We start from the raw sequence: 12,439 nt of genomic DNA on the forward strand, positions 1-12,439 counted from the left end.
AGAGCTTCGCGCGGGATTTCCTTGTAGTGGTAAACTCTCATGACAGAAATGAATTGAATGAATTATTTCTTATGGTTAGTGTTTGAATGTCGGTACAATATTATAATATTTGAGCTATTAATTTCACATGCTAGATATGTTATCCTGTTTTTGTTTTTTAAGTAGAGAAATAAATAGAAATGCATACATATAGTGCTTAGCATATATAAATACACCCGTCACAAATCTATCTTCTAAATTCATAGGAAGCTAAACAATATTATATTTGTGCATATACAGATTAGTCAATACTGAGGCCAAATCTGGAGCTTATCTAACAAAATAACTTACGATAACGGTCCAAAAACCAGTACACACAAATTAATATGTAATAAAAAAAATATTAAATACAAAATTTAAAAAGAGGAAAAATCAAGAGAAGCAAAAAGAAAAAAAAATTGAATTGAAATGTTGTAGGTTGTAATTCATTTTTTAATATTTTGCTTGAATTTAATTGTAATATATATAAATGTCTAAACATCTTTGGTGACTAAAATATTATTTTAATAAATATATCTGTTTAATAAATCAGTTTTGTTTAAATGCACCAAAATACATTGCCTATATCCACTGAGAAATGCATAAAAATATTCATTTTCAAAATGGAGTGTACACAATTACGCTGAGCACTGTATATCTTATTGAAAATATTAATTTAAAAATTATGTTAATATCTTATATAAATGCTCTCGTAGTAAAATAAATTATTTTTTCTGCTTCACCGCAATTAAATATATGAATAAAATAAATGAATATTATTATTATTGTTGTTTTTTACATTTAAGTTGCCACTAAAAGAAAAAAATATATATTTATTTATATTAATAACGTATATAAATATTTTCTATATATTTCTATTTGTATATATCTAGAATATATATTTTTAACAGAAAAATACAACATTTGTTATTCATTTTCGAATTAACTGCAAATAGATATAAATAATTATACACATGTATTGGAATACTGAAAAAAAAGATTTGTTTGATGATGATGATAGTATTAAAAGATAGGAATAATGCTTGCAACCTTTAAGTTGCATAAATATTTTAACATATATTATTTGCTTGCTAATTTATTTGCCCTAAAATATTGCATTAATGCAGGATAAAAGTAAAAATAAATAAATATAGTACAAATAAATATAAATAAATAATTATACTCTCATGTTTTAGATGTTGAAATTACTTTAATAAAATATATTTTTTTGTAAATCATTTATATTTATCTGACCTTTTTTTGAAATATTTCATATTTCACAAAGTAGTTGTAGGCAATGTTTTTACATTAAAGTTTGGGGAAAAGGCTATAAAAATAAACAAAAATACCAACTGCTTATATATGTCTTAGCATATGTATATTTTTAATGCAAAATTCTTACTAAACTCAGAAATGTAGTTGTTGCTTAAACATAACCATTACAAACAATTATTTACCTTCAATAAACATGTTGTAGGGCTACACAATGGCTCGGTGGGGGGGGGGGGGGGTGGGGGGGGGGGGAGGCTTTTAGGACCATTCTAAGGGCCCATACAGTTAGGGGGCCCCCAGAGGCATTATCAAGGGCCCATGATACCAATCCCCCCACCCCTGCTCTTCACTTTCATCAGCGATCCCCCCCAAACCACCCCATTCCCCGCCCAAATAATGCAAAATTCTTTCTGAACTCATAAATGTACTTGTTGCTTTAACATAACCACAATATAATAATCTTCAATAAACGATATTGTAAACCAGTAACAACCAGCACTTGTAATAAGCTGAATATGCAAAAACATGCATTGTTTCAGATCTCCATTAGGTGGCGCTACATCTACATATGTTCAATCAACAAAACAGCACCCTCGAGTGGAATATGAAAATGTTTATTCATTTTTTTCACCATTTTCCATAGCACTTTGATACAGCAGTGACACACGTAAATCTTCACTTTTTACCTGAGCGTTTCGTGCATTCACCCCAGTTTGTTTTTTTTTATAGCACACATAGAAAATAGCTCAAAACTATAGAAAAATAAGTCTTTTTTTGTTGTTATACCAACTTACATAATGTTCTTTGACACTAGGGAAAATAAATAATAACCACAGTGCTTAAAGTTGAAAAAAATAAAACAATATGGCTTTCATTTCAAGATTTGTCTCCATTTTGCTTTTAAGCGATATGGCTTTCATTCGTTTTGATGATCGAATCCCCCTTAGGATCCAAATGTCAGGGAAGCCCGTCAGTTCTTCATTAATTCCCACCACGTTTGCCACTAAAAAAAAAAGAGAAATAATGAGATAAAACTTACAGAAAATAGATCTATACGTTCTTATACTGATTGTCATTTACATATAATTAGCATATCAGTTGTATTATATATATTCAAATAATTTTAATTATCACCTTCTATAATATTTCTTACAGAAAAATCTCAGAATGTCCTTTTCTAATAAAAAAAAGAATAACACAAATAGTTACTAATAAATTTTATAATATTTAAATTAGTAAACTGAATTATATGCACATTTTTTAACATATATTTACATATATATTTCATACAGAAAAATATTGAATGATTTATTTCTTATTAATTCCAAGTAAATATATAATTATATATTGCTGTTAGCGGTAGTAGCAGTAACCAAAGGTTTTACATTTAAATTGTAAACAAAAAGGCTGTAAAATTAACAAAATATCCACTGCTCATATAAATTATATAACAAAAAAAAAACATATTTGCCATTAAAAATGAAGAAATAATCACATAAACTCACTGAAAATTGACCTATAATCTCATACTGATTATCATATGCATATCTTTAGCATATCAGTTTTATTACCTTGTCCCTGATGCCTTGGAGTTCATCACCCATTGTAAATACTCTTTAGCAGCGATGCTGTCCAACACCTTGTTGACGTCACTGGTGAAACTGCCGTCTACATGTCGCCTTTGCGCCATATTTGCACCTCTGTTGTTTGCAACACTGCACACATAAGACAAACAACATGTTAGCATGTTTATATGACACTTTTGAATCACTAAGTAACTGATTTCCAAGCAGAGATAAGCACAGGTTAGCATGTAGCATGTTTTTAGCTTCATTTAGGTGTTTGCAATGTTATTTGTTTGGTATAATTAGCATTATGGAAGATGTATTTCTTTAATTAGCACAGAAAAAGTTTAGGATTAACATTTGGCATGTTTTTAGCTTCATTTGTGTGTTTGCAGTGTTATTTGTTTTGTTATAATTAGCATCATGTAATACGTATTTGTCTGATTAGCACAGCGGTAGCCTACCAGAAATAGCGGACAACATTAGCACAGAAAAGGTTTAGCATTAGCATGTTGTTAGCTTCATTTGTGTGTTTGCAGTATCATTTGTTTTGTTATTATTAGCATCACGGAAGACATATTTGTCTGATTAGCAGAGCAGTAGCCTACCAGAAATAGCGGAAGACATTAGCACAGAAAAGGTTTAGCATTAGCATGTTTTTAGCTTTATTTGTGTATTTGCAGTATTATTTGTTTGGTTATAATTAGCATTACGGAAGACGTATTTGTCTGATTAGCACAGCAGTAGCCTACCAGAAATAGCGGAAGACATTAGCACAGAAAAGGGTAGCATTAGCATGTTTTTAGCTTTATTTGTGTATTTGCAGTATTATTTGTTTGGTTATAATTAGCCTTACGGAAGACGTATTTGTCTGATTAGCACAGCAGTAGCCTACCAGAAATAGCGGAAGACATTAGCACAGAAAAGGTTTAGCATTAGCATGTTTTTAGTTTTGTTCGTGTGTACTTGTAGTATTAGTTTAGATGTTTGATTGTAAATAGCATGACCTCTAGAAGTATTTGTTAATGATTAACAGCATTATTAGAAACAGAAGACATTAGCATAGAAATCTCTTAGCATTGATGTGTAGCATGTTTTTCATGTTATGTTTGAAGCATCAATTGTGGGTGATGATTAACGTCTGTCTGGCACAGCAGTACCAGAAACAGAAGGCTTTAGCTTACATAGAGGATAGAAACAGTTTAGCATTAGCATGCATCATGTAATTAGTTTTATCTATGCGTTTATAAAATTAGTTGTGTGTTTATGAGTAGCATCTACAAAAGAATTATTTGATTAGCACAACCATTCGAGAAACAAAATATATACTAGCAAAGTAAGAGTTTAGAATTAGCATTTTTTTAGAATTACTGTGTTTGTAATATTATTTGTGATGTTTGGTTTGATTAACAGCTAGCCAAGTATTTGTTTAGTAATTGTATCAGAAACGACATAATTACAGAAACAGAAAAGAAAATGTTTAAAATTAGCAAGTATTTTTTGTTTTAGTTTGTTTGTACTATTATTTTTTATGTATGGTTCTGATTAGCATATATGCAAGAAGTATTTGTTAGCACATTGGTTATAGAATCAAGATATTGCCATAGAAAGAGTTTAACATTAGCATGTAGCATGTTTTAGTGTGTTTTTAATTTTAGCTGTATTGTTTGATTATGCATACTATCTACTCAATAATTATTTGCTTGATTAGCGCAACAGTTCCAGAAACAGAAGACATTAGCATAGAAGGCACATAGAAAACACTTAGCATGTTTTTAGTTTTATTTGTGTGCTTTCGGGTTTAGTTGTAATGATTGTTTTGATTAGCATCTAAGCATTTCTTAGCACAGCAGAACCAAAAAAAAACATTAGCATAGAAAGACATTAGTATGTTACGTTTTTAGGTTTATTTGTGTGTTTGTGGTTTTAGTTGTGTTGTTTGGTTATGATTAGCATCTGTTTAAGATATATTTATTTGCTTAGCACAGCAGAACCCAAAACAGAAGACATTAGCATAGAATAGGCATAGAAAGCATTTAGCAAATAGCATGTTTTTAGGTTTATTTGTGTTTTGCAGTTTTAGTTGTGATATTTGGTTATGATTAGCATCTGTTTATGTAATATTTTTTTGATTAGCATAGCAGAACCCGAAACAGAAGACATTAGCATAGATAAAGCACAGAAAGCATTTAGCATGTATACATGTTTTAGGTAGATTTGTGCGTTTGCGGTTTTAGTTGTGATGTTGGCTTACGATTATCATCTGCTCAAGAAATATTTCATTTGCACAGCAGAACAGGAAACACGGCATTAGCATAAAAAAACATTTAGCTTGTAGCATGTTTTTAGGTTTATTTGTGTTTAGCATAAACAGAGCACATAAAGCATTTAGCATGTTTCTTAGGTAGATTCGTGTGTTTGCGGTTTTAGTTGTGATGTTTGCTTATGATTAGCATCTGTTCAAGAAATATTTCATTTGCACAGCAGAACCAGAATCAGAAGACATAAGAATTGAAAGAGCATAGAAAGGATTTAGCATGTAGCATGATTTTAGGTTTATTTGTGTGTTTGGTTATGATTAGCGTTTGTGCAAGAAATATTTATTAGATTAGCACAGCAGAACCCGAAACAGAAGACATTAGCATAGAATAAGCATAAAAAGGATTTAGCATATAGCATATTTTTTAGGTTTATTTCTGTTTATGGTTTTAGTTGTGAAGTTTAGTTATGGTTAACATCTGTTCAAGATATATTTATTTGCTTAGCACAGCAGAACCCGAAACAGAAGACATTAGCATTGCTAAGGCATAGAAAACATTTAGCAAGTAGCATGTTTTTTTATTTATTTGTGTGTTTGTTTATGATTAGCATCTGTGCAAGAAATATTTATTAAATTAGCACAGCAGAACCCGAAAATGAAGACATTAGCATAGAAAAAGCATAGACAGCATTTAGCATGTAGCATGTTTTATAGGTTTATTTGTGTGTTTGGTTATGATTGGCATCAGCGCAAAAAAAATATTTATTAGATTAGCACAGCAGAACCCGAAACAGAAGACATTAGCATAGAAAAAGCATAGAAAGCATTTAACATGTAGCATGTTTTTAGGTTTGTGTGTTTGATTATGATTAGCATCTGTACAAGAAATATGTATTTGCTCAGCGCAGCAGAACTCAAAACAGAAGACATTAGCATAGAAAGATCATAGAAAGTATTGAGCATGTTTTTAGGTTTATTTGTGTGTTTGGTTATGATTAGCATCTGTACAAGAAATATTTATTAGATTAGCACAGCAGAACCCGAAACAGAATACATTAGCATAGAAAGCATTTAGCATGTAGTATGTTTTTAGGTTTATTTGTGTGTTTGGTTATGATTGGCATCTGTACAAAAATATTTATTAGTTTAGCACAGCAGAAGACATCAAGATAGAAAGAGAAAGCCCACAGCCTGGTTTCAGCGCTGTTTATTAGCATTAGTGTTTGGCAGGGTGAGTTAGCGAAGAGACAGATGTTTGGCAGGAGAAAGCGCAATGAAGCCATCAGTTCTCATTTTGTCTTTATTTTCACAGTCTGTAAGGCACTGAAGGTGGACTAGAAGCATTGAGGCCTACTCTGGTTTGGGTTGTCCGGATTTTAGCCAGGCCACAAAGCTCTGGGCCGCCTGGTCCTGTAGGAACGAGCTCACGTCGCTGGTGTAGGTGCCCTCAGCGTGACGTTTGACAGAACCACTGGCGGGAAAAACAGAGAGTTTATGAGAGAAATCTAATATCTAAAACTACTATAGTAAAACAAGAATAGTATAAGTGTACTATACTGTATATATTATAGTACTCACAACAATGTTAATGAACGCTAAAGCACACTATAGTATTAGTAAAAATACAATCTCTAATAAATACTGTAGTATACTAGTAGTTTTTACTACAGTAAACTGTGGTATATTGTAGAATAATATACCCTATAGTTGTACAAAACTACAGTATTGGGTCATCTGTTTAAATTACTATTACCATAGCTACCAATCACCACAACGTATTAGTTAACAAGTAATTTACTATAGTATGGTTCAAAAACACTATAGTAGTTACTATATATTACTATGGTACTTTTTTATGAGGGCATATATTGTTTTATTTTGCAGTAACAAATAAATTACTATAAAACAATAGCACAATATTAGGTCTTTAAAACATTATAACAAATATATTAATATAATTATAACATTTATTATGATATTATTTTTACTGATGATTTTATAATATAAAAAGATTAAGAATATATTTGGAATTTAAAAAATAAAAAAATATTAGAATTATTTTACCAAATATTTATGTAATTTTGTTTCCAAACACAAATATTTCAAAATAATGTGAATCTTATATTTAAATGCATGGTAATAATCATTTTGTATTGTTATTTTTATGATATTGTATAAAAACAGAATCTTTATATAATTTCAATATATGCTGCACACAACAAACACAAAAAATGAGGCCTAATTAGAACACTGTAATTATGCATTATTCTTCCTTTATGCTGATCTTTCAGTTTTTGTTGTCTTTATTTCTTTTACACTAAATGTTGTATAAATGCGATAATATTTATTTGCAGTTCATACCCATTTCTCTTAGCGTTCATGAGCCACTGAACGAAGTCTTGTGCTCTTCTTGTCTCCAGGTATTTGCTGTAGTCGTTGGAGAAAGTTCCCTCTGAATGTCTCTTCATGGTCGTCAAACCTGGACCCCTCGCCAAAAAACTGTCTGCTGTCTCTGTGCTGCACAAACACATAAATATAAGCGTTGAATTGCGAAGAAAAAAAAAAAAAAAACATTAGTACTTACAAATGTTAATATAAAACTAGAACTAAAGCACTTTTAAAGAAAGCACTTAAGAAGTGAAATGAAAATGTAAATAATGTCCTTTTATCAAATATTACTACTTAGAAATAAACTGCAAAAAAGATCCTTTCAGTCTTTTTAGTTGTGCAGTTTCTGTCAATTTGAAAACTAGTATTTAAGCACTTTTAATGAAAAATGCTTAAGTTTTAACACTTAAGTTAGCAAATTTTGTTATCATACTGCTCCAAAGCAAGATATAAAAGGACACAAAACTAAAATTAAGGCCTTTTAAGTAATTTTAATAATGAGATTTTTGCCTTTTTTAAAACTAGCATTTAAGCACTTTTAATAAAAATCACTTCTTTTTTTCCATCTTCTTTTGTTGTAAATCATTACTTCAAAACACAAATGTTTTCTCATACTTTGTTGTTGTTTTGCCTAAATAAAAAGCCCTCAAATTATTTCTATTTATTTTAAAACTTGTGCTTAAGCACTTTTAAAGAAAATCATTTAAAAATATATGTAAATTATGTACTTTTATCATAAATTACAGCTTTGAAACAAACTACAAAAAACATAAAACTGACATTAAGGTCATTTCAGTCAATTCAATCCTGCAGTTTCTGACTATTTTAAAAATAGGATTTAAGCACTTTTAAATGAATATTAGTTTTTAATCTGTGTAATCACTGTGTATTGTTTATTATTACAGTTTCCAAATAAAAAGTCCTAAATCAGTTTCTTTTTAAAAGGCTAGCATTTAGGTACTTTTAATAAACAATGCTTAAGTACAGTAAATCATATTTTATGATAAAATAATGCTTCGAAACACTTAATAAGGGCCACAAAACTAACAAAAAGACCATTTCAGTCATTTCAATACAGCAATTTTTTAAAACTAGTATACTTTGACAAAAAAAGTCCTTAAACAGTTTCTAGCCGTTGAATAATGCTACATCATGAACTTTCATCATAGATTAGTGCTTGGAAACAAACTATAAAAAAAAAAAAACATAAAATTGACACAATCTATTTCAGTCTAAGTATTTAAGCACTTTTAATAAAAATCACTCAAGGATACTGGTATTTCATTTTATTTAATTGTAAATTATTATTTACAACACAAACATTTTCTGATATTTTGTTGTGATTTTGTTATTCTAAAAAAATCCCTCAGTTTCTAGCTATTGTAAAACTATTACTTAAGCACTTGTTATTTAAAATAGTTAAGTATACTAGCTAATCTCATATTATAAAAAAGTGACAAAAAAGACAAAGTACACAAAACTGAAATAAAGACCTTTTAGGTCATTTCAACCCAGCAGTTTCTGGCGATCTTAAAACTAGTATTTAAGCACTTATAATAAAAATCTATTAGGAATATTGGTTTTTCATCTTCTTTAGTTGTAAATCATTACTTTAAGACAAATGTTTCCTCATAAGTTGTTGTTTAGCTATGCCTAAATAAAAAGCCCTAAAACAGTATCTAACTCTAGTAAAAGTTAGTATTTAAGTACTTTTAATGAAAAACACCTAAGTATACTAGCAAATACTATTTAATGATACAATACTGCTTCAAAATTGGTTATAAATGAAACAAAACTGATATAAAGACAACTTAAGTCATTTCAACTCATCTGCATTTATGGTTTCTATTTTAAAACTAACATACTCTGCTCAAATAAAAAGCCTGTAAACCGTTTCTAGCCATTGTGAAACTAGTACTTAAGCACTTTTAAAGAAAACCACTTAAGAATAATAGTAAATCATGAACTTTTACCCGGAAACAAACTATAAAAAACATAAAAGTCCATTTCAGTCAATTTAATCCTGCAGTTTCTGGCTTTTTTAAAACTAGTATTTAAGTACTTTTAATAAAAAAACACTCAGGGATACCGCTATTTCATCTTGTTTAACTGTCAATTATTACTTAAAACACAAACATTTTCTCATATTTTTATGTTAATTTGTTATTCTAAAAAACTACTTCAAACAGTTTCTAGCTATTGTAAAACTAATACTTAATTACTTTTAATAACAAGTGCTTAAGTATACTAGCTAATCTTATATTATATTTAATACTGCTCCAAAGCAAAACATAAAGGACACAAAACTAAAATAAAGACATTTTAGGTCATTTCAATCCAGCAGTTTCTGGCGATCTTAAAACAAGTTTTTAAGCTCTTTCAATAAAAATCTAGTAAGAATATTGGTATTGCATCTTCTTCAGTTGTAAATCATTACTTTAAGTAATGATTTTGTTCTCTCAGAATTTGTTGTTGTTTAGCTTTGCCCAAATAAACAGCCCTAAAACAGTTTCTAACTCTAGTAAAGCTATCATTTAAATACTTTTAATAAAAAAACACCCAAGTATACTATAGCAAATACTATTTAATGATACAATACTGCTCCAAAATTGGTTATAAATGACACAAAACTGACATAAAGACAGCTTAAGTCATTTCAACTCTGCAGTTTATGGTTTCTATTTTAAAACTAACATACTGTGCCCAAATAAAAAGCCTTTAAACAGTTTCTAGCTATAAAACTAGAACTAAAGCACTTAAGAACAAAAGAAAAATATGTACTTTTATCATAATTTACTGCTTGGAAACAAACTATAAAACTGACTTAAGACTTTAGTCTTTATACTATATTATGTGTGCATAATACAAAAACACTTTTAAATAAAAGCACTTAACAACAGAAGTAAATTATGTATTTATATTATACATTACTACTTGGAAAAACTATAAAAACCATAAAATGTACTTGTTTAAAAAAACAAAACAGAAAATCCAACAGCTTCTAGCTATTTTAAAACTGTAAAATGATTATTTGTTTTAAAAGCGCTTAAATTAAAGCATAAAAATGTGCTCTTACCTTGTGCTGTCGTCTTGCAGTGGGACGCAAATGCTGTTGTGAACAAAGAGGAGCAAAAGAAGACCGGCAAAATATTGGACGCCTTTCATTTTATCAGAGTCTTCCAACACACACCTGAAAAATCAGACCAAACAAAATGAGACATCTCAGAGCAACATCTAAAAAACATTTAAAAGAGACTCTTAACTCACCAGCAAATGGATGAATGAGATATGAAATGTGTTTGGATCGTCTCCTCGCTTTTGTGGCCTCTTCTTCAACTTCTGGCTCTTTTATAGCTAGTCCAGGTGGGCCGTCCCATAAGACAGTCTCACACATACGTGAATGTGAACACACACACATACTTGAATGCTAGCATCCATTAGTGTCAGTCCATTAGCCGTTCTGGATGAAACCGCATGTGTTTGTTTAAAGAGAAAGATGTGCCAAAGTGCCTGGCGATAAGAGCTGGACTCGAGGTGTCGGACAGACGGATGAGGCTTTCGCAAATAAAGCAGGAGGAAAATAACGCAACAAGTGCTACTGTAAGCGAAAAATCAAGAGCGCAAACGGATGCGGAGTCTGAAAGTGTTTGGGAGATCGTGACAGACTGGGTTTTTTTTTTTAAATGTCCAATTCTAAAGATCAGTGCACTTCATTGACGTGAATGACTTTAATGCAGTTTTATCATGATGTTTTAAAAAAGCCTGAAAGGGACAATGATATATTAATTTAACATATGAAAACAGATTTCAAATGGTAATAAACATTTAGATTTGAAATAAAACATTTGTGCAAATATATCAAAATAAATATATAATTGAGCACAAACTTTTTATTAAAATCAGGTTTTAAAAATGTTTGTAATTTGAAATAACTAGTATGAATATTTAAGACACAAATATGTTTTTAAATTAGTTCAAAAGGAACTTGGTTGTAAGAATGACTGAAAACTGAAATGATTTCTTAAATAAACAGTTTTTTTGTTTTTTTGTAATTGTTTTCAATAAAAAAATGCTGATAAATCTGAAACTACATAAAAATACTGCTAGCTGGCAGCTAGCTCTCTGCTACTCTCACATGGTTGCCCACTGAAGCTAAGCAGGGCTGCGCCTGTTCAGTACCTAGATGGGAGACCATTTCAGAAAGCTAGGTTGCTGTCGGAAGTTGTGTTAGTGAGACAAGCAGGGGGTGCTCAACCTGCGGTCTATACGCCCCAGTATAGTGAAGGGGACTCTACAGTGAGCATTGTCTCAGATGAGACGTTAAACCGAGATCCTGACTATATAGAAAGAAACTATAATATACAAAAAATATTTGAATAAAATAAATAAAATGATATTTAAAATATTTCAAAAATATTTTTGAGGTAATAGTAAAAGAATATTGAATAAATATTTTATAATTTTTTTGTCTAATCAAATGAAAAAGCCTAATTTAAAATCACTAAATTTATCTATTTTAATTTATTACATATATTGTAAAATTGTTTAAAAATATATATTTTAAAAGGTTCTGTTTTCAAAATAAATGTTAAAATTATTATAACTTAAAGGTTTGTTATTTGATATGTGTAAAGTGTAACCTTAAAAAAGTCACTCAATCAGAGTACATTTTCACTGCAATTTTATTACATATTGAAAAATATCTCTTTATAATTGATACAAATTATGGCTTTTACTCTTTAAAAAGGCACATACAATAAATATTTATTCAGGAACTCATAACATCGCTTAAAAATCAAAAAAGCTTGACATTTTTTACACACACACACATATATATATATATATATATATATATATATATATATATATATATATATATATATATATATATATATATATATATATATATATATATATATATATATATATAAATAAT

General features: G+C 29.5%; 1 protein-coding gene across 1 annotated transcript; it reads right to left on the reverse strand.

Annotated features, from left to right (window-relative positions):
• Positions 1–1,888: 1,888 nt before the first annotated feature.
• gcga (glucagon a) lies at positions 1,889–10,849 on the reverse strand. Its single transcript, XM_056447850.1, has 6 exons — positions 10,771–10,849; positions 10,580–10,693; positions 7,477–7,632; positions 6,470–6,586; positions 2,862–3,005; positions 1,889–2,293 (listed from the first exon to the last, which is right to left on the reverse strand). The coding sequence occupies exons 2-6, from the start codon at positions 10,666–10,668 to the stop codon at positions 2,272–2,274; spliced, it is 528 nt and encodes a 175-aa protein (XP_056303825.1). The 5' UTR covers positions 10,669–10,693; positions 10,771–10,849; the 3' UTR covers positions 1,889–2,271.
• Positions 10,850–12,439: the final 1,590 nt, after the last annotated feature.

This window comes from Danio aesculapii, chromosome 22 (genome assembly GCF_903798145.1).
Source record: "Danio aesculapii chromosome 22, fDanAes4.1, whole genome shotgun sequence".
Lineage (NCBI taxonomy): Eukaryota > Metazoa > Chordata > Actinopteri > Cypriniformes > Danionidae > Danio > Danio aesculapii.